The 22383-nt window shown below is 36.2% G+C and overlaps 1 protein-coding gene across 1 annotated transcript in view; it reads left to right on the forward strand.

The window, feature by feature from the left end:
* RUNDC3B (RUN domain containing 3B) overlaps nt 1-22383 on the forward strand; it is a 49162-nt gene that overhangs the window by 10938 nt on the left and 15841 nt on the right. Inside the window, exons 3-8 of the mRNA XM_062494687.1 lie at nt 4119-4252; nt 5997-6082; nt 9123-9212; nt 12333-12413; nt 14158-14326; nt 20142-20299. Coding sequence (XP_062350671.1) covers nt 4119-4252; nt 5997-6082; nt 9123-9212; nt 12333-12413; nt 14158-14326; nt 20142-20299 — 718 coding nt within the window. The remainder of the gene's footprint in view (nt 1-4118; nt 4253-5996; nt 6083-9122; nt 9213-12332; nt 12414-14157; nt 14327-20141; nt 20300-22383) is intronic.

The raw sequence follows: 22383 nt of genomic DNA on the forward strand, positions 1-22383 counted from the left end.
TGTGACTTTTGTAATTTTTACGTATCCTGGTTACTGTGAGCATACTTGTCATCTGTATATTACTTGGATTTAACACCATGAGGACATGAAAAATATGCTGTACTGTGCTATTTTGACACTTTCACTGCTTTGTGTGCCTATTTTCCTGCACATCTAGGAGGCACTATAAACATGTCAAAAGCTTCTGTTGGGGTTGTCCATGGAAGTTCATGCTTTTAATCTCTCCAATTTATATAACTCCTAAATTTTAGGAGCAATTTGTGTAAGTAAAATGCAGCTTGTAATGCTCTTTGTTCTGAGAGAAATAAGTCTGCTGGATTAAATAATTAAGGTAATGGTGATATAATGGGAATGGAAAAGGTAGGTTAAGGATACAAGACCTAAAAGCATTACTGTAATGAAAAAGACAAACATACAGCTGTGGTAGCCTTTTATTTGGTGCAAAAGTGTTGTTAGCAGAATAGCTTTTATTACTAGATTTAGTATCTATACACACATAGTGATTTGTTATTCTTTTTGACTAAGAAGAAACAAGAGAGCTCTTGTGTAATTTGTGGTTTAGTTCATGCTTGTATGAAGAAAAATTGTAAATGAGTTTATAAGTGTCTCGGAGGGCTGACTTTATGAACTACTCAAGTATTTAATGACCCATTCTGTAGGCTCAAAATAAGGGTAGGTATCTCAGAAATTCCTCTGAGATCACACCAGATTATTAGCAAGAAGTTGTACTAAAACTTACTTTTTACTGGGTAGAAAAATTTGCTGCAAACTAAGTAATATAGGGAAATCTGGAGAAAACCTGTCTGTACCTTGGAGCATCCTAGTCATTACTTTGCAGCTGTGGAACTTTGTAAATTAAGTTGGACTGTGACTGAATAGGGATCAAACTCATTAATCTTATTTGTGAAGAATTTCTTGGGCATGAAAAGGATCTGCGATAACTGGATGTTTGTATCTAGTTCGTGGAACAGAAATGGGTTGATACAAGTAGGTGTGCAGAAGTATGCAAAAATGTGGTGAAAGGAAAAAAAATCACAATATTGTTTCTATTTGCTTTGCAGTTCTGTAGGCAGGAATGGAATTTATTTGAACAGTGTTTAATATTACACATGCAGCTTCCATGCTTACCTAGCAATTTCATTTGGCTGACAAAACCAACATCATTTCTGTTGGAATAGCTGTCAGCTTCTTCTTCAGATGGCATATGAACTTCACAGCAGAGACATGTTCTTTTCCTGTGCACCTCCTGAGAAATTTCCTCTTTCCTTAAGAAGTACTTTAACAGAATGTAAGTTCTATATTAAAACTAGCTTTCAATTTTATTAAGATCTTTAAAAATGTAGATATGATTCTGAAATCATAGAACAGGCCAGGTTGGAAGGGTCCTTGAAGAGTCATCTGGCCTAATCATTCAAGTATGGGAGTCTAGATGAGAGTATCTGTCACCCTGTCCAATCATATCTTGAAAACCTCCAGTCATGCAAACTCTACCACGTCACTGTGGACATGGTCACAGTGGATTTTGGTTCTTATTGTGAAAAATTTCTTAGGATGAAACCTCTCCCAGTGCAATTTGTATGTGTTGCCTCTTCTGTGTGGCTCTTTGTAAGGAGGGAGCCTTCACCCTCTTTAGGTACTGGAAAACTGTGATGAGTTCCCCCACTGAGCCTTCTCTTCCCTAGAGAGAAACCTAGTGCCTTCAGTCTTTCCTCATGGGACAGGTTAAACAGCCCTTTGAACATCTTTGTGACCTTCCTTTGGACCCTCTCAGTCAGATCCTGTCCTTGAATTGTAGAGACCAGAACTGAACACAATACTGCAGGCAAAGCCTGACAAGTGCTGGGTGGTGGGAGCTACTTCATTTCTCCTTCTTGAGACTTCTCATGGCTGTGTGCATTGAGTTCTTTGAGGGCCAAATAAAATTTCACATGCTGAAAGCTTTTAAAATATTAGTAAATCTATATTTTGATATCTATCAGTATTTCTTAAAATACATTGTCACCATTCTCAGGCTTTTCCAGCATTTTTCTGTGTAGAGATAATCTGAAGAAAAACTTTCTCAACCTATATTAATGATGAGAGTGTGGGCAAGGTTTAAACTTGTAGGGACAGAATAGTGAAATGTAGGAGACCTTTGTTCACAAATGGTGGTGAGCTGGCTGTGAGTTTCAAGTGAAGAAAATTCCTGATGAAGTCTGAAACCTGTTGTACCCTCTCACAGAGCTGGAATAAGATGGGAGTCCACTGTAATGTCACAGTATGTTGAATTCTGGCCAGCTGGCTTTCTTGATCAGTGTAAACCAAGTAAGTGCTGTGTGCTGGTGTGGATTTCTGTTGTAAAGTTATTTCTTGTCTTAAATGACCATGTCTTTTTCAGGTGTTCAGTTGTAAAAGAAATTTCCTTGCATTAGCAGCTTCAAAAAACTGGAGTGAAACTGTTTTTTGTGAAATATATTGTGCCCTTAAGATAGTTTGAAAAAAGCCACAGAAGTTAATATAGCATATGCTTGCATTTCTTAATTGGACCCAGAATTGATGATAGGAAGTCATCTTTACATCCTAGCTGCATTTGATTTTGTAGGTACAATTCCTAGGGTAGAAATGTTTTTAGTTTAGTGAAGAATATGAAAAATACCTGTACCTTTTTGTGTTGTTGAAATGCTGTTGGATTTTTGTTGCTGTCCACTCAACTTGGCATTTCAATAAAAATAATGTTTGTAAAAGCACTTGCATTGTGAAATTTCTTTTATTTTAGTCCTTAGAGTTGAGCAGATCTACAACAGCAGTACATGTGGCACCTTGGAATTCTGATTTTATTTTGGCATATTGGACCATTTTTTTGGCCCTTTTGTATTTTTAAAGTCTTTTATCATGCTTTGAATTTAATAAATGTATCTCTGGTGAAGGAAGCAGATGGACCACAAAGTCAAGTGACATGTACCCTCTAGGGGAAGAAGAACCTGCCACTTGAATTTCTTCAGCTCATAGGGGACAGATCTTTGACACTACTTTGGCTATGCTTGAAGCTAAGTCTGGTCAGTGCATATTTTGGATTTTGTTTTCTGTATGTATGATTTGCAGTATCACTTGAATATATTCTTTCTTGAAATCTGAGCTTTCTACAGAAAAAGAGTTAGAAGTCTTTCTCATACTTTAGTAAAGCTTCATAAGTGCAATTCAAGACTTTAAATAAGATAAAATTAGCTTAAAAAGAATATCTCATTTTATATGGAGACAAGGGTTTGCACATAGCAATGCTGGCAGTCACCAGAGGGCAATATTAACCTTACTTGTACCATACCTGTTTGCAGGTATGTCCACAGTGAGAACAGTGTGCTGTTCACTCCGAAAAACAGAGTTGAACTGTTGTGCTGCTGATGAAATTTATGTGGAGATGTTGCAAGTGCTGTGTAGTTTTGCCTTTCATTTTCTAAGTGCAATACATTGCAAACCAGAAAAATGTGAAGGATTTTGGTTGTAGTTCCAGAAGGGGTAATGATCTGCTCAGTTATTTTTGCTCAGCTTCTGAGGGAATGTTCTCTGTATAGTCAAAAGAAATTGTGACTGCAAAACTTTTTTGCTTATGTATCAGCTTCTCTTCAAATGAAAGTATAGTTTGAAGAATTCCAGTCCACTCCTTAGACAAAGATAACACTACCACAGCAATATGGTATTTTAAATTTTTATTAATGGAATTTTTTCAAGAACACAACTCTACTTGGCTGTATTAGTGAAATGTATATACTAGCTATAGAAATAACATAAATACTTCTTACCTCATATTTTTAAGTCACATGTTTGTGCTCTGTTGTGATTGAAGAGTTCTGTGAAGGACTCTTGAGTATTATTTTAGCATAAAAACAAGGAAAAAACCCAAGTAAATATACATATATACACAAAGCCCTAAACTCTTCATGCATCACTTTCAAACCAGGGTGAGCTGCATAATGCAACTTTTTTTACACCTGTGAGTCAGTTTTCAGAAGGAATTAATGGACTCGTTTGTAAAAAATCCTTTCAGTAGAGGCAGCATATCCGGCAGTGTTTAATTACATTTATCTCCAATAAGCAGAGAGGGAGGTTCATAAATCTTTGTGTGTCTTGTATTTTGATTTAAGGTCAGATCACCTGGTTCGGCTATGAAAGTCCTCGTAGTTTCTGGGACTACATTCGCGTAGCTTGCCGAAAAGTCTCTCACAATTGCATCTGCAGTATTGAGAACATGGAGAATGTCAGTTCTTCTAGAGCTAAGGTAGGGAAGAGAAAGGCTAAAGTGACTTTTTTCTTGTACTGTTGTAACATTTCTGTACCTGTAAAAAAACCCATAGTGTTTAGCTTGCTCTACACATTTTTTCATTGTTCATTGTGTTATATTATGAAATAATTGTCCTCAGATTTTTTTACCTTACATATTTTTTTGAAAACACAGTATTATAAGGGAAATTAGATTCTTGTGGACATGCTTAAAAAATTAAATTACAATTAAAATTGTAGAAACTGGGTGATTTTTTTTTTTCTTTCCCCTTCTAATAATTTTATTTCATGTACAGTTTATGCACTGATAGAATAGATGTGATCTGCTCTTAATATTTATTTTAAAGGTCTTTCCTAATCCTGAGATAATTTTAATAGATATGAATATTTAAATTCAGTAGATAAGATGCAAGTCTCTTTTCTGAAATATTCTTATAAATAATTGAAAAATTTCTATTGTTCTGTGGAATACTTCATGCCAAATGGTGTACAGAGAACCTAATTTGTGAAGTGAGTGTAGAGAATGGTGTTCAGTTTTTTTAGGGAATATTTTGAACGTCTGGATATGAAAAGACAGAGAGCATGCTGACACAAATACCCATCACGTGGATCAGTTTGACTGGTGGTCCTCCTCATCTTGGAAGCTGTCAGCAAGGGTTTGCCAGTGTTAGTTGGCTCTGCTTCCACTGGACGTGCATAGGCTTTAGTCCTTAGTTAAGCAGCATCATCAGTTTCATGGTTTCAGTCATGTTTTAAATAAAGGCAGCTATTCCAGTAAATGTCCTTTTATATCAGTGCACTCTATGTTAAATGTTTTGCTGTGCTGGTGGTATTTATGAAAGCCATTTTATTAAGCATTTCATAGAATTTTGGAATGGTTTAGATTGGAATGGTCTTGAAGACAGACCATCTAGTTCCAGTCCCTTGAAACTTCTCTCCCTTGTCCTGTCACTACATGCTCTTGTAAAAAGTTTCTTTCCGTCTTTCCTGTAGGCTCCCTAGAAGGCCACAGTTAGGTCACCCTGAAGTAGGATTATGATCTACTACTGGTTCTGGTAGAATGTCTGTAGTGATAGCTAGATGCCAATAAGCACCAAATATATCATAAAGACTCTACTTGCATAAATGTTTGTAAGTTTATATGGTTTACAAGAAATGTTCCTGGTCTTCTCAAGCCATTGTTCTCAGCCATTGAAATGTCTCCCTCTTGTAAGATACAATCCTGTGCTCTAGACCTGCAAACACAGGACAGTGTACCTTCCTAAGGGTTACTTTTTAAAGTTAATGCTGTTGTTTATGGAACTGTTTGAGTGAAGTTTTCCTTGTGGACTCTACAAGATTTAGGCCACTTTGAGGACAAGTTACTGCTACTTTACTATGGAAACAACTAGATGCTTCCAATACCATTGATTTTTAAAATGTGAGGCTTTCTGCCCTCATCTGCTTCCTCTCACATACATGAGTTTTTCAAAAGGCTGGAGCATATAATTAAAGAAAAATCCCTCCACCCTGTCCTTAAAGTTTTGTATAACTTTTTTTCACAATAAACTTGTATCCTTGTAAGAACGCATTTTTTATTTTCAATCTTGCTATAATGAAGTATATCCTATCAACTGCTTCTGTTTAACACTAGTTTTGTTAATCAGTCATTTACTCAGGTAAACCAGTGGTATTAGTTTTCAGATTGTAAAACTGTTTCTTTCTGTAATGCTTAAATATTTGATACCTGTTTTGTCTTGCAGGGTCGAGCATGGATAAGGGTAGCACTTATGGAAAAACATTTGTCTGAATATATTTCCACAGCTCTGAGAGACTTCAAAACAACCAGGTCTATCTACAAGAATTTTATTTTTACAGTATTTTAGTAAATGTTGTTTAAACAAGGGACTTATGCTTGGAAGTGAATGGTGCACTTGATTTGTATAGTAAAGGAGGCCATTAATGAAAGACCCGTAACCTAGTGAAAGATTATCTAGAGTTGGTATGGATTTGGATTTAGCATGGATAGAACTGCAAAACTGGAAATACTTTCATGATTTAAAAATGTGGAAATAAACTGGGAATTCTTGAAAAGTCAGAAGCAAAGAAAACCTCTCTAAAGTAAATCTGAAATTGTCTTGTAGTAAGGATAGATGTAGTATTCCTTTCAAAATTGATAGAAAGCCTGAGGACTCAGTAAAAAATAATTTTTATTGTAACTTTTTCTGAAGAAAAACGGAAGATAATTCCAGGAACCTTTTGAGAACTGTAGGGTAGCAGAATTAGTGATCAGGCATAGCTAGAATTCTTGATATAATAAGAAAAAACGTGTAACAGATTTTTGTTTTAACTTCTAAAGATAAAAACAGGGATGAGAGTGTGCTTTGTGATAAAGCAAACACTGACAGTTTTGGACTGGCTTTAGATAATGTGATTATTAGATGATATTTTTTCTCATAACAAGTATGTCTTAGAGATTTTTGATGAAGTCATTTGAATACAAGTGGATCCGTAAAACATACTTTATTCTGAGCTCTAAAAGTTTAGACATAATGAATGGGCTATTAAAACAATAAGAATTTTCTCTGTGAGGATTTCTGTTCATTTAGAGTATTATTTGTTTTAATACTATTTGTCCGGAGATCTCCGTATGTTTTGCCAGTATTAAGCTGACTTTGAAACAACTAGGTAAACATCCCATTTCATTGCAATTTCAAAACCTGTTGTCTTACTTTACCCAGATTTGCATGCATTTATAGTAGACAAGAAGCACATAAAACAAAGAAAATCTGGAAAAGATTTACTCATGCTGCTTCAGACTGAAGTCACATGGGTTTTTGAGTATGAGATGAGGAAGAGTAGGGTCACAAATTGTGTTTAGAACATTCTTTTTCCCTGCTTTGGTAGTGTAGTTTGTTAGTGGATAACAATGGTCTTATTTGATTAGCAGTTTCAAATTCATTTATTTGAACATGTTAATGTTTAATATATTTGAATGTTCTTTCAGTGGTATAGCTTTTGGAAACAACTTGTCTTGCATTCCAAACATAGTAAGTGCAAAGTTTCTTTTGAAGTAATATTTTAAAATACATCTAATGGAAATAAAAATTACATTTTCAGGTTTCAGTTGTGTGGATTTCAGAGCCACTAGCAACAATGGACATCTTTTCCCATGTGGAATTTCAGATACCTAATAACTGACCTAATTTTTTGGGTGATGCTTTGCATCAATTATTTAGCATTTTAAATAATTTATTTTACTGTATGTGTATTTAATAATTATTTGTATAAACTACAAATTTCTTGTGTTACAGATGTGTTTGTAGAATACAAGATTATCATGCTGATAGCTCTCTTTAAACCTCACTGTTGTGTTTAGGTGCCTGGAGTTAGTGCTTGAAAGAAGCAGCACATTCTTAGTGCTGGTTGTTCATGTTGCACTTGGAAGAGGGGTTGGATTAAGCATGGGCACAGAATTACTTGTGTAATGAATCGGTCAGACTCTTAAATTATAGCAGACTGTTGTATTGTGAGATGTCAAGTGTGTAGCACTGAGTGAAGATTTGTGGGTTTTCCAAGGGGATTGTTGGTTTGGCTGGATTGCTGCAGCTGCCTTTAACACTGTCACTGCCAGGCTAACTTCTGCATCTCACCATTTGAAGGTGTCCCTGTCCTTTTTGTGTGATTTCTTCCTGGGCGCTATTTTACAAGAACTCAGTGCAGATTAGTACCTGGCAGTGATTTTACAAATGCCAGTGAAATGTCTGGCAATCTGCATGTACTGTGGGCACTGCTGTTTGTTCACAGATAAGAGTCCCTCTAGCTCAGTGCTCTGGCTCAGCCAGCTTAGCCTCCTAATGCCCTTCCTGAAGTCAGAGAGTATAGAGCTGAGTTTGTACTTCCTAGCCTCACTATCAGGACTATAATATCTGTCTTCTGAGAGGAGGTCTTACAGATTTCTTCCTTCTATGAGAACATCCGAGTTCTTGAACAACTCATCTCCTTATAGTGAATAGATGTCTGTTACAAAGCTGCAGAAGTGGGACTTCCCACAGCATGCAGTATAACACAATTCAGTTTCTGGAGCTGTGCCTGAGAACATGTCTTTTCTGGATGTTCACCGTGTAGCTAACTGGAACTCTCTCAACCATCCAGAAGCTTTCATGCAATTCTTAAAAAAGATGGAGTTTTGGTAGGGCAGTATTGCTGGTATTTGTCTGAAATATAGATTGTATTCAGTAATCTGGCACCTTCTTGTGATTATCCACTGCTAGAATGTAAAGGTGAACTGTGCATCTTAGCTCTTAGTAAGTGGCATTTCAACCTTGCCTTTGGTACTGAACACCTCTTGGTTTCCCTCTTGCCGCATTTAATTCTTAAGTAAATTCTGCTGACCTTCCAGCATGCAATATTTTAAGAAAAGGTAAAGTACCTGAAAAGTAGCTGATTTTTGAAAATAAAATTTTAAAAAAGATCAGCTACCAAGAATGAAAATTGAATGTTGAACTTTAAAAGAACCTGCAAGTATACAATTGTGAGCGAGAACTTCTCTCTTCACGTGATGGAATTGTTATTTCTTTATGTACGTGACGCAAGTTCTTCCTTTTAGAGGTAAAATACAATGTACCTTCGTAAATTTTTTTTTTTTTTGCATTTTATCCATCCTGTTCTAGTTCATAAGACTGATATTGAAAATTCTTTTTGCTTGTGTCTAAATTCTTCTGTGCTTTAAGACTGTGGTGTTTTGTGCTATGCAGTCTATTAGTTTGCTTTATTTGAAATGAAATATGAATGCCTCTGGGGTTCATTAATTGTTTTTATTTAAACTGGATTTCTTCAGTTTTCTCTTAAATATGAAAGATGCTGAATTAATTTCTTTTTTATTGAAGGAGATTTTATGAAGATGGAGCAATTGTTCTTGGTGAAGAAGCAAATATGCTTGCTGGTATGCTGTTGGGACTCAATGCAATTGACTTCAGGTACTGTATTTGTGTGCTTCATAACAAAATGCTCAGGAAAAGTACTTATAAATTAATGCATTGTGGAAAACATTCTTAAATTCCTGTGGTAGTTTGAGAGACAAAACTTAGGTTGAAGTGAAGAAGAGGGTGATAGAGAGATATTGAATGGCTCTTCTAGATAAGAACCAAGTTATGCTTTTATACAGCTGCATGATTATGGGGTAGTTTTTCCAGGTATCAAAATCCTAAAAGGAATCAGAAGTATAATTGCAGAAGATATTTCAAAGCTATTAAATGAAGCTTATAGATGTGACATCTTTCAAAGATAGTTTTAAAGTGTAAGGAAAACTGTGTGATTAAGTACTTGGTTATGTCCTGGTACTTGAGGAAAACATTGTAACAGCATATGTAGAAGGTAATCTCTACCACTTCTGAATTTGAAAAATGTAACCTACAAATGACCATTTAGTCTAAATTTGTTAAAATCAGCCGCAGCTGAATTGCTTATGTTAATTGACTTTGCAATTTCTAGACAGGTTTTTGTGGGCTTTCCCATATGATTAATTCAGTGATTTTGAGGTAACAAAGGTGCAAACATACCCTAGATAATAAAACCAACGCAGTGTGTCTGTATATGTATATATATATAAAAATACCATCAGCAATATATAAAGATTACAGTGCCTATAAAATGATAGAACCTGGCTGGTGCAAGACCTTGTTAATATGCTTGGTTGGGCCAATTTAGCCTTGGCCAGAGCCACTGGCAGAGAGTTTCATAATTCAGCACAAGGAAAAGGAGACTGATAATGCTGTTCTTCATTCTTCTGTCAGTTCACTGTTAATATTTACCTTGTAGCAGAATTAATGCTTGCCACAAACCAGTATATGAGGTAACCTGCCAGAAAATGCAACAGTAGCCTCGCTGGATGCATTGAGTGATTGACCATTTCCAAAGGGCCCTTCAGAGATTTACTGCAGTTTATGTGCCTCTGTGCCAGGCTTGTTGGACCCTTCTGTGAGCCAGCTTAAATTGCTGAAGAATGAAAGAAACATCTCCAGAAGAGGACTGGGTAGTTCTTTTGTTGTTAGCTAGTTTGGTTCACAGAAGCATCCTATTAGTGGCAGAGATTATGGGAGAGTAATAGTTAGAGAAGAAAAGGAGCAAATAAGGAAAGAGCAATGTTTTCCCTTTCTGATTGTAATGAGCATTTAGTTCAGCCGGCTGTGGAACTGCAACTGGATGGGGAAATGATAAAAAAAGAAAACAACCCAAAAATGCAGGTCTTGATGGCTGCTGAACCATTGTGGAGTCAGATAAATGTCAATACCACTGTAAGGAGGGGAACGTCACGTTTGCATTTTAAAAAAGGAAAAAATGGTGAGGGAGAGGCTAAAAGCACAGGATAGCTTCTTTTCCAGCATTTTACCATTAGATTGGCTTAACTACATCCTCAACATATGTTCTGGAAGAACATAAGTGTGCTGCCAGATGATAAGAGTGTGTAAAGTAAAATTCAAATCTTACCAGATTTTATTAGTTTAAGCTTTACATAATCTGAAATTAAACTGCTTCTGTGGTAGCCCTGTACTTGGACAGACTACAGCTATACATGAATAAGCATTGCAAGATTAGGTCTGCAGTATATAAATCCTCTCATAAATAGTCATCAGTTGACTGTGTTTGTCTCCCAAAAGCCTCAGTGTTACATACTAGGGTATGAGAGCTTAGTTGTATGACTGTACTTGTTCTTTCTTTGTCCTCTGATTTCTAATATAAAGGAACCTGTTAATGGTATTCAGGTTACTGACTGGTTCCTGAAGACCTTTACATTTTGTCAATGCAGCCCTTAAGAGTCTAAGATATTTCTGTGCAAAATGGGATCTTAGTACTACCAGGAACGTTTTTATTGTGCCGCATGTCACAGAATGTTTCAGGTTGGAAGGGAACACAGTGGGTTGTCTGATCCAACCTCCCTGCTCAGGCAGGCTTATCCTAGAGCACATGGCACAGGATTGTGTCCAGATGGTTCTTGAATATCTCCAGCAAGGGACTCCATAGCCTCTCTGGACAATCTGTTCCAGTGCTTGGTCATCTGCACAGTAAAGAAGCTCTTCCTTATATTCAGGTGGAACCTTCTGTGCATCAGTTTCTCCCTGTTGCCTCTTGTCCTACTGCTTGGCACCACTGAGCAGAGCCTTTATAGTATTGTGATTTGAATGGCTGTTAAGCTGTAGCTGTTCTTTGCATGTTATATTTGAGATTTTTTTCAGTTCAATATCTTTTATAAATGTTGACTAGCTTATCTATGTGGAACTGAAAATTTGAGTTTGGGCTGGAGATGAGAGAGCTTGTGTGAGAACATAATTTGATTTTTTTTTTTCTCTCCCCTCACAGCAATGTGGAATTAGGTAACTGTGATCTTGGAGGGGTACTTTTTTGCTTTTTCTTTTTTGGGGGAGGAAAAAAACCTATCAGCTCTTTAGATATACTTCCCAAACAGCGCTAAATCACCGCATTGTCAAAAATGGCACTTTGCAATTCAGTTAGCAAGAGCTGTGACTTACTAGAATCTATTTATCAATAACAGAGGTAGGAACAATGAGGAATATGAGCCTTATGGAAGCATGAAAATTCTGTCACTTCTGTGATAATTAAGCATGGTTGAAATGCAATAATTTATTTCCAGTAAAAAAAAATACAGTGTAAATGAAAGCTTTATAAAGCTACAGCCATTTAAGAACATTTTCCAAAAGTTAGGTTCATTTATGTTCCTCAGCTTCCTGCACCTCAGCACCTGTAAGTGTCTGAAAGGAGAAAGGTCCTAAAATATTTTTGAGATAATTACTTTTTACTTAGTAGAATGGTTATATGATCATTCTGCATGCCCTTTAAATGATGTTAATGTGGAAAATTCCAAGCTTATCCATGATTCTGTTTCTGCTGCTTCACTTAACTTTCCTTTTATACTCTTGCCATCTCTCTGTATTATTAAAAATAAAATTGAATGTTTAAAAATTAGGGCTTATAGCACCAAAAAATTACAAAGTATGAAGTTTCAGGTTGCTAATATTGAACTGTCACTGTCATTTAATTTTCTTTTTAATAAACTTACTGTTGTTGCTCTGTTTTATCAGTTTTTGTCTGAAGGGTGAGGGATTGGATGGAAGCTATCCAGCTGTCATAGATTATACACCATACTTGAAGTTCACCCAAAGGTACATTTTAGTTTTATTCTCTGCTTTTTAAACTTTTATTTCATTGGCAAAATTTTACTTATTATTGGGCCTCTTACTTTTAATTTCATATGCAAAACATTATTTATCTCTAAGTACAAACCTGTACACTCAGCTACCTTGCTCTTTCAAACTGTTGGAATTGTTAAATGACTCATGAAATGTGACTCATGCTAATTTTGTTTCCTTGATTCAGAATAATAGTTCAGTGGAAAACAAATGCTGCGTTTCCTTTGATGATCACCAGACCAAGTTGTCCTTTCTCTTAGGCCTTTTCTGTGTAGTCATAAAAATAAAAAGTAGTTATTTTGTAAATAAAAATTATATGTACCCTGATAAATGTAAGATATTACATAGGCAGTGTAAGCCATTAGCGCATAACAGAAAGTCGTGACCAGTGGCTTTGTAAACTGACATTTTAGCTGCATTTTGCTCCTCTGATCAGCCTTACGATTAATAATAAAAAGAATTCTCACTATCTAATAAATCAAGTAGCAATTTGACATCATCAAAAAGCATGGAAATTAATTATGTTTTCTGTTATCAGGTTTATCAAAATGAGCGAAGCAGTTAGGAATGGTCTTGAAGATGTACAACTGAAGATGAAATATCCTAGTTGCTCTCTTGAAGTTTTACTAGCTTACATGTTAATGACATGTCGTGATTCAGTTTATATCATGGCAGGATGATGGCATTATGGAAATCACTACTGAAAAAAACCTAGCAAATTTCTGTTAGGGTAGGGGGAAGTGTAGTTGAAAGGGAAGATTTTTCAAGCAGGTACTGGGATAAATCAGAATTACAAAATTGTTAGGGTTGGAAGGCACCTTTAGAAATCATCCAGTCTAAGCCCCTGCCGAGACAGGGTCACCTGTGGCAGGTGGCACCTGGAGCAGGAATGTGTCCAGATGGGTTTTGAACGTCCCCAGAGAGGGACACTCCACAACCTCCCTGGGTGGCCTGTGCCACTACTCTGCTGCCCTCAATGTAAAGACGTTCTACTTCATGTTGAGGAGCTTCTTGTGTTTTAGTTTATGGCCATTGCTCTTCCTCCTGTCACTGGGCACCACTGAAAAGATCTTGGCAGCATCCTCTTGACACCTGCTTTTGAGATATTTATATGCATTGATGATATCCCCTCCAGACTAAAATAAATTCTTTTTCTTTGGGACAGATGTCTGCATTCTCTAGCATGCATTGATTCTGGAAGATACGAAGATATTTTAACAATAAGCCTACTTACTATGTAGGAAGATACATTCTGTGAAGTAACAGGCACAGGATCTTCGCTATAAACATACACATTCTGATTTAAGTTTATCTTGCTTTAATGTAATGACAACCACTTTTTTGGGTTTCTGCTTTTGTTTTTTTTTATTTTTAAGGAACAAAATCTACTTTTAGATGCTACTCTTTGTATATAAAAGGTTAAGTCATCACTTCCTTAGATAGCATGTTGTAATGCATTTACCCTTCGTACTTAGGAAAGTAGCCCACATAGAGTTGTCTAACTTGATGAAGATCACAATAATTTTGCCCATTCTCTGGGTGGCTATAAAAACAGAAGCTTGAAATGCAAGTTTTGTTTAGTAATCCATCATATCCCAATATTTCAGGATTTTTTTTTTTGCAGAGCTTTTTGAGAAATGAAATGTTTAAATTTCGACCAGAATTTGCGTTTTTATAAGCACAGCTTTTGATTTGGCTAATAAATATGATTCTTCAGTTCTGACAGTATCAGCAGTGATGAAGAAGAGCTAAGAACACTGGGCAGTAGTGGCAGTGAAGGCAGTACTCCAGAGAACATTGGCCCTCCTTTCATCACAGATGAAAACAGTTGGTACAACAAATGCAAAAGGGTAGAACAGAAGTACCGGCTTGCATTGGAACAGAAGGTAAAAGATGAGTTTTGTGTGGGGGCTATGGAACCAAGCTCATCACCAGCCAAGTGGTAACATATCTAAGTAAAGGCAGGAAAATATATTATTAGAGGTTGTTTAGCTTCATGTAAGTGGTCCTAAATCTTATGAACCTCAGAGTATCTAAGCATCTTTTCTCACTAATTTGAGGGAAAAGAGGCTTGATACGTTGGGGAAGAGAATAGCAATAACTCAGAGATCAGATTTCACAATCTAATGTGGATGCTTTGGCTTCTTTATCCAGTCTTGGAGTTACAGACACAGTATCTCTACTGCTGTTAGCTTGTGAGCTTGAATTTCGCATGAATTTTCTCTACCTTAGGTGTCACAGATTTTTATGGTTGTATGTAGCCTGATAGCTGAAGGCTTTTATGATGATGGTGATGTGAAACTTTAACACTTTGTCTTAAACTAAACAAAAAGGTTCAGCAAAGTAATCCATTTAATGAAAGGCAGAACTCTCTTCTCAGTGATACAGAGATGGGTTTTAAGAAAATAGGTAGTTTTGCAACTTGATTGAAACATAATAGGAAAGGAAATCACAAAAGGATGTGTTTGTGTTGGATTTTCATTTAGGTGGCATATTGAACGTAACTATAGAAACCAAAGGTAGGTTTTCCATCTACCAGCTAACAAACCTTAAGTTAAAGGTGAAGTGAAATATTTGTCCAAACCTTTGAGTAATTTAGCGTTTCCAAAGCAAAGTACTTGTCTGTTTTTCATAACAGCATATTACATCTGTAGTAATTACAATGCATATTAGCTACTAAATGAAGGGCAGACTGTACACACCAAAGAAGTAGTGCACTGAGAAAGAAAGGCAGAGTTGGGAAAAAAACTTAAATACACCTGGTTAAATGGTTTAAAGTAACTTCTATTAGTATTTTTAGAATTCTGTTTTCCTAGTGTAAGAACTTGATTTTTGTGAAACTGTGAATAAAGCATATGAAGAGCTGGAACCACACAAGGGTGCTTGGAGGTGTAATTATTTCCCTGAATACAGAAATAGGTAGAATCAAAATTGGTTTCTTTTAATGGACTTTGAAAGAACATGCTAAAGTTTTTCTAAGTAACAGTGAAAGAGTCAGATTTACTGTGATATAATAGATATTTAATATTTATTTATATTAATTTTTAAAATTATGCATACAATTACTGCTTTTGTATTTTGGGTCTCTTAGACTTCTTGTTTTTGAAATATGACCTGAACTATTGCACTGAGGTTGCTGGTCCAATCTTCTCAGCTAGTATGGTATCACTTTCCATATGGAAAGAACTTGTGTTCCTGTCTGGCACAGAGGACATTTTCCCTGCTCTTATAAAGCAAAGTGTGCTGTGTGAAAATGTTAGTGTTGAAACACGTAATCACAGGATGATTATATGCAGGTGCTTTTATTGAAGAGCTCTGGGAATCGGGGTTACAAACCCAGATCTGTCTTCAACATGGATTCGAGATGGACGTGTTTTTATACCCTTTTTGTTATATAACTATATATGAATTATTAAACCCGTATTGTTCTGCTGTATACATTGATCTTATCCAAGCATGAATTCTTGTAATTTTCATCAGGTCCCCTAAACATCCCTTCTCATGGTTCTTATTACAATTAAATAATAATGATATTCAACTACCAAACAATCATTACATTTAACAGTCGTATCATTTATCATATGATGATTATGCGGGTGCAGTTTCACATGATCTAATTCATTCCCAAGGCCTAATTCCCTTTCCCAGGCCTACCAGACCCAACCTTTCTTTCCACCGCCTGAATCTATTGTATACAATTCCCATGAGTTTGGAAACACTTTAACCCTATGCTATCAATAGCAATCTCTTGATATACATCAATGAAGACCTTTCTCTTGAACCACCAGAAGGAAGTCCCATCCTTGCCAGACCAAAACATAGGATCAGTTTGAACACATGCTTTTCCTCACCATGAGGAGAGTGTTGTCACTTCTGGAGAAGCATTGAAGAGAACAAAATAGGTAGATGTTTATTTTTCTTGGTACATCCAAGGGATTCATTTCCAAGGGTACTCCATCAAAGTTGTGACATACATGTGTAGAAAAAGTACTGAAACATGTAGCCCACATCAACAGTCAGAATCACTAGGAACCTTTATGTCGGCGTAAGCACGAAGGTTGTAAATGGCTGTAACAGCAAATGGTGATTTTGGTTTATTCATGAATCCAAGATTTAGAACCATTCCCATTCCATGGAAGTTATTTCTGGTAATATTCTCTTGATGATTTTCTTGATGATTTTTTTGAAAATTGATACCAGTTTTCAAAATGGTAACTACTCTGACAGCTGTTGACACTTTCCTAGTTGTCCTCCTTTGGAATGCCTACTTGCAATTGCAGCAGCAGCAAAATAACTTTTTTTTTCCTACAGACAGAAAATTTTCTGTTGTCTAATTTTCATTTGGGATGTGCCAGGCAAGTTTTTATATGATTCACTTGAACTATACCTTTTCTGGTCTATTGCAACTTGAACAAACGACTGTTAAGATAGACTGTGTAATAGAGCTCCTTTCCCAGGTGATTCTTTCCCTTCCCTTTCTTCACAGCAGTAAGTTGTAACAATGATTGAGTTGCACTCAGTGCTGTAGGTACCCGTCTTGGTTTGAAAGAGAGGTGTCTGCTAAGAAAGGGAGGAACCTCTCTTGAAGTGGAAATTATTATAATTTTGAAATTAAGGGACTCTCATGCAAAGATATGAGAAAAGGAATAGCAGTTATTTACTAAGAAAATTAAAATAAAAATATAGCAAAAAAACCAAAAAAAAAACCAAAAAAACCCCAAAACACTAACAAAGTCAGAATACAACCTGACACCCCATCAGTCAGGGTGTTGGTAGCAGTCTGATTAAATGATGGCTGGAGTGACAGATGTGGTTATGTTGAAGCAGTGATACTGTAGAAGGATACAGTTTTCCTCCAAAGGTCCAATGATGATGTAGAAGGGTTTGGTTTTCCTGTGGAATCCAGTGGAAAAAGGCTGCTCTGTTCCAAATCTCAGATTTTATCTAGGTAGGAAATGCTTTGCTTCTCTCCCTGTGTGGAGCATCTCACAATGGGATGGTGTAATTTTATCAGTCATGCAGTGGGACTCAATGGCCCATTAACAGAAGATATCCCCCCCCCCCCGAAGATAAAAATCACTGCCCCCCTGGTTTCAACAGGTGATAGAATACATACTTTTGGTTACATCCTGCTTTGCAAGCCAAGGCAGTACCAGTTAATCAGAGACAGTTTATTTGAACAAAGGGGCTTTCTGACGTTCTTTGTGTTGGAAAACTTGAGTGTTTGTGACAAGAAGGCCAAGTTGAAAATAATGTCTTTAGTATCTGTTATAGTAGTTCTGATGGATCATTCTTTTGCTCTGTTGTCATTATTTTTGCCCAAACAGTGATAAATTTCTTTTGTGCCTCCCAAGTAAGTATGTGTGCTGCAGTCATTAATAGCAGGTCACAATGTGACAGGCAGCTAAGATAAAGGTCTCTGAGCCATTTGAGTGGCAGGATAGGGTCAAGTGTTACTTTAGCAAGCAAAATTGCTTGTATTTCTGTATTAGATCAGCTACACTCTGCTGGTTTAGACCAAGACTCCTTGACTATCCTACTATCCTATCTTGGGTACTTGACCAAAGCAAGTGTGGAGGGAAAAATAAATACAAAGCACATGATTATGCACCACTTTTCTTCTAATGCACTCTTGGCCAAAATATATCAACTGAGGGGCTGCCTGTAGCTAAAAGGTTTGTCTGTGTAGTAATCTGTGATAGATGTCTCTTCCAAATACTTGTCAAATATCTCCTCAATTCCATGTAAAATTTCACCACCCAAACAATGTTTTTTTTTTTTTTTGGCAAAGCATTCTGTGAATCTACCATCTGTTGTGTGAAAAAGTACCTTCTATTCTGTCTTTTGAATCTGGCTCCTATGAGCTTGATTTCATGGTGCCTAGGTCTTGTTTTTCAGAAAGTTCCTTTCTCTTCCTTTCTGTTCTGCCCAGGCCACTCTGGGAATTTGGTGACTGTGTTTTCCAAGTTGTCTCTTGTCCAGATCAGTGAGTCATACTTTACACATTTGTTATTTATGTGGAAGTTATCCCTTCCCTGTTCTGAAATGGTTTAAGCTATTAACTTTTGAATAGTAAACTACTGAATTATTTGTCTACTGTTTATACTGGGATTTTATATGTTTTTACTGGTGGGATGTGCATCTCCATGTCATTATCGATGTATATACTGTACATAGGATTATGTTTCTGATACTGGTGCTTCAGGTCTAAAATGTTTCTGTAAAATGGCTTGATTTTTTGTTGTTGTTTTGTTTTGGGTTTTTTTTATGTTTTTGAGAGGCAGGAGATTTGTTATGTTGTAATGCATCATGTAGTACTTTCCAAGTGCTGCTTAGAACTCCAAGGAATGTCTTAGGAGTCAAGATAACAGTAATATTTGAGGCAGAACTAGGCATACTGGAAAGCTTTCCAGATTACTTGGAATTTGTACTGAGACTAAAACATCCCTGTCAAATATAAATATATCCAGTGAATAGAACTATATTTAAGTATTGGATCACAGAATAGTTGTGGTCAGATGGCACATTGGAGGCTCTTGTCCAACTCCCCTGCTCAGAAAAAGGTAGACTGGAGCAGGTTTCTCAAGGCCTTTTTCAGTCAGGCTGTGAATATCTTGGGGATACACATTCCCCAGCCTGTCTGGACAACCCATCCCAGTGTTCATTTAATGGGGAACAAAGGACAGAAAAGTTTTCCTATATTTAAACAGCTCCCTGTATGCTTATATTTCAGGTTGTGCCCATTGCCTCTTTTCACTGGTTATCACTGAGAAGAGTCTGATTCCATCAGGCATACACCCTCCCATTAAACACTGGTACACATTGATAGGATTCTTCGTCCTTACCCTCTTCTCTTCAGCCCTGACCTGAGCAATCCCTGCTCCATTTCCTCTCATACCAGAGATGCTTCAAACCTTTAACACTCTTTGTGGTGATGAATTACACTAGTGGCATTTTTTTACCAGCTAATGGGAACCTGTTTTCTTAACAGGAGTTGAGAACAGACACACCCCTTCTGTGTCTCTGAAAACTACCTTGTTTTTAATACCTTCTTAAAAAATGTAGGCACGTATAAAACAGGTGCACATTTTTCTGCAGGTGTCAAGGAATGTGTGCAATTTTAAGTAGTGTAGACTTACTGTACCTTGTTTTAATTAACAATTTCTAAGAAGCTGCTAACATCTGACATGCTGAAACCTTCTTTGTCATTTTAATGTGTGATTCAAAAGTTCAAAGAAACTTTAAAATAACACTGGATATTTATTCATAGTAATTCTGGATCCCTTTCATTAACTATAAAGGTTCATGTAGATATGTTCTACCCTTACCCTTATGTATTGTCTAACATCCTGCACCTGTTCAATTGTAGAATTCTGATCTTTTTCTTGTACTCATGACAGTTGTTTTTGAAAGAGGAATTAGTGTTTCATGCTGGTGGCTTTCCTGTCTCATTTTCCCATTCATTTTTCTACTCCTCTGCAAGAAAATGAATAAATATGATTTTCCTTTTACCTATTAGGAAATCTCAAACTAATATAAAGTCAATTTGCCAGGTCTGTTTAAAAAGATATAATTAAAAAAACCTACAACAAACCCAAAGTAAAATTGTATGCATCATAAACCAAAATATGTGAACATGCATAATTGAAAGTGGTTTTGATAATGTATTCTTTAAAGTTTTCTAATAACTTACATTTTCAGGGTTATCTTGAAGAATTGGTACGACTCAGAGAAAACCAGCTGTCTGAATCTGTCTCACAGAATAAACTGCTCTTACAGAGAATTGAAGATATGGATCTAGCCCACAAAATGGAGAAAGAGCAGCTGGAATATATCATTGTGGAACTGCAAGACCAGTTGTAAGTTAGCACAATGGAGAAGCATTGCTAGAGCAGTATTACTTAAATTATTTAAGTTATGTAACTACACAATATGTATAGTTTCTGATCCTGTGGAAATGAGTCAGCTTCTTAAAGAAACTGATGTATTTTAGGTTATTTAATTTTTTTTTCTGACAAGTCTTAGATTTGGCAATGGATCCCTGGAAACTGTAGTAGATTAATTAACTGAATAATTCCGAGATTAAATATTTATTTTTTTAGATCTGAAATACCTTACAATAAACTTGCTTAAATTTTCTACACATTGTTATAAAATGTTCTTTATATTTTATTACTTCCAGTTTTAAGGCTACCCTAAAAGTATTGAAAACAGCTATCTTTTGAAGACAATTTTATAAAAGTTAGGCAAGAGAGAGTAAAATTATATTTATTTTCTTTGGCTAGATTTTAATTTATTTGTGATGGCTCAGACACAGTAGAAGTTCATCTGCTAATCCTAAAACTATTCAAACTAGCAAAACAGTTCTTTATCCTTTCTTCAATGCAAGGCAAAATGCTAAAACAGTAGAAGGCTTATTTTTTATTATTAGCATATGTGATTTCTGTCTAGTATGATCAGTATTTGAGTATCTTATGGTCATTATACAGTTTATCCTCTCAGCCCTGTCTGGGTGGGGAGGTACTCTCCGAGACATTCCCACCTTGGATGAGTCTCTGAGCCTCCTGGTTTAGTGGAAGGTGTCCCTGCCCATGGCAAGGTGTTGGAATGAGATGATCTTTAAGGTCCTTCCCAACTCAAGCCGTTCTGAATTTTGTGTTTGAAGACCCAGGTAGATGGAATGTTCATTGGTGATAGGTTGCCATGAAACTGCTGTAGGGTGCACCTGCAGCAGTTGAATATTTTGTTCGTAACAAATATAAAACAAGTTATTTTGCCTTAAATCTGGATTTATTTGTAAATATCTGAGCCCTGGAGTAACACAGCAGGCATTTTAGATCTTTGAAACAATACTTGGTAAAGAGAATATATGAAGACACCATCAAAAAAGTCTTTTCTATGAAGTAAAGTATTTCAAGGTTGTAAGCAAAGCTTTTTTTTTTCTTTTTCTGCTGCTCTCTCTCATGATAGATCATTTTATTGCCAGTGCTTGAAATTGATTTTATGAAAATGTTCAAGAATACGGAATTGGTATTTTATTTAGGCCAATTGCAGAGTTGAGCAAGAAGAAAAGATGGTTTTCCAGTTTTCTTTATTTTTCTCTCTGATTGACTGCAAGTTTTTGAGCAATACCTGTTCTTGAGTTCTTCTCTGAACTTACTGATATGCCTAATGATTCATGTTATACTGCTTTGACATTCTTGGTTATTTGGAGGAGGTGGAGGAAGGTGTGAACTCATTTAAACCTACTCTGATACTGGAAATTTTTAATGTTCATACCTGCTGTTAAATTTTAGCTGAGATATATGGTGTCAGACTGTTCTGATGATGTGTCTTTCAGGTTTGACTTTGTTTGATGGCTTTATTATGTAAAGTCTCAAATTGTGGAATAATTTCTGTTGTATCTTGACAGTATTCTTGTATATCTGTTTGTGAGACATTGCAGTCAGGATTCTGAACTACACTAGATATTTGGAGCAGTATGATTTTACAGTTTTATTGCTGTGAGTGTAGCGTGCCTGTCAGGTGAGGGAGCAGAAGAAATATTCCTAGCAGGTTTCTAATGGTCAACGTCAGACATAATTAACTTTTTAAAATAATATTTGGCATTTGTGTTGGGTTTTTTTATTCCAGCCAAAGGTGACCTAGCTGCCATATGTGTTGTATCAGTAACGTGTCTGTAATGAGCCATGAATTTTGGCCAATTGCTCATTATGGTCCAGCCATTTTAGAATGATGTTAAAGTAATGCCAAAACTTATTATTCTACTCCCCTACTGTTACTAGCATTTTGATGTTAAAGTAATACCAAAACTTAAGTGTTCTGCTCCCCTACTAGCATTTTGAGGCACTGAAGGTATGCTGTAATCTGAGTCCTTCATCAGCAGATAAGAGCAAGTTTGGAACTGTAATTCTGCCCAAGGCATACTGCATTGCTGTTTGTA

The sequence above is a fragment of the Cinclus cinclus genome, chromosome 1 (genome assembly GCF_963662255.1).
Source record: "Cinclus cinclus chromosome 1, bCinCin1.1, whole genome shotgun sequence".
NCBI classification, from domain to species: Eukaryota; Metazoa; Chordata; class Aves; order Passeriformes; family Cinclidae; genus Cinclus; species Cinclus cinclus.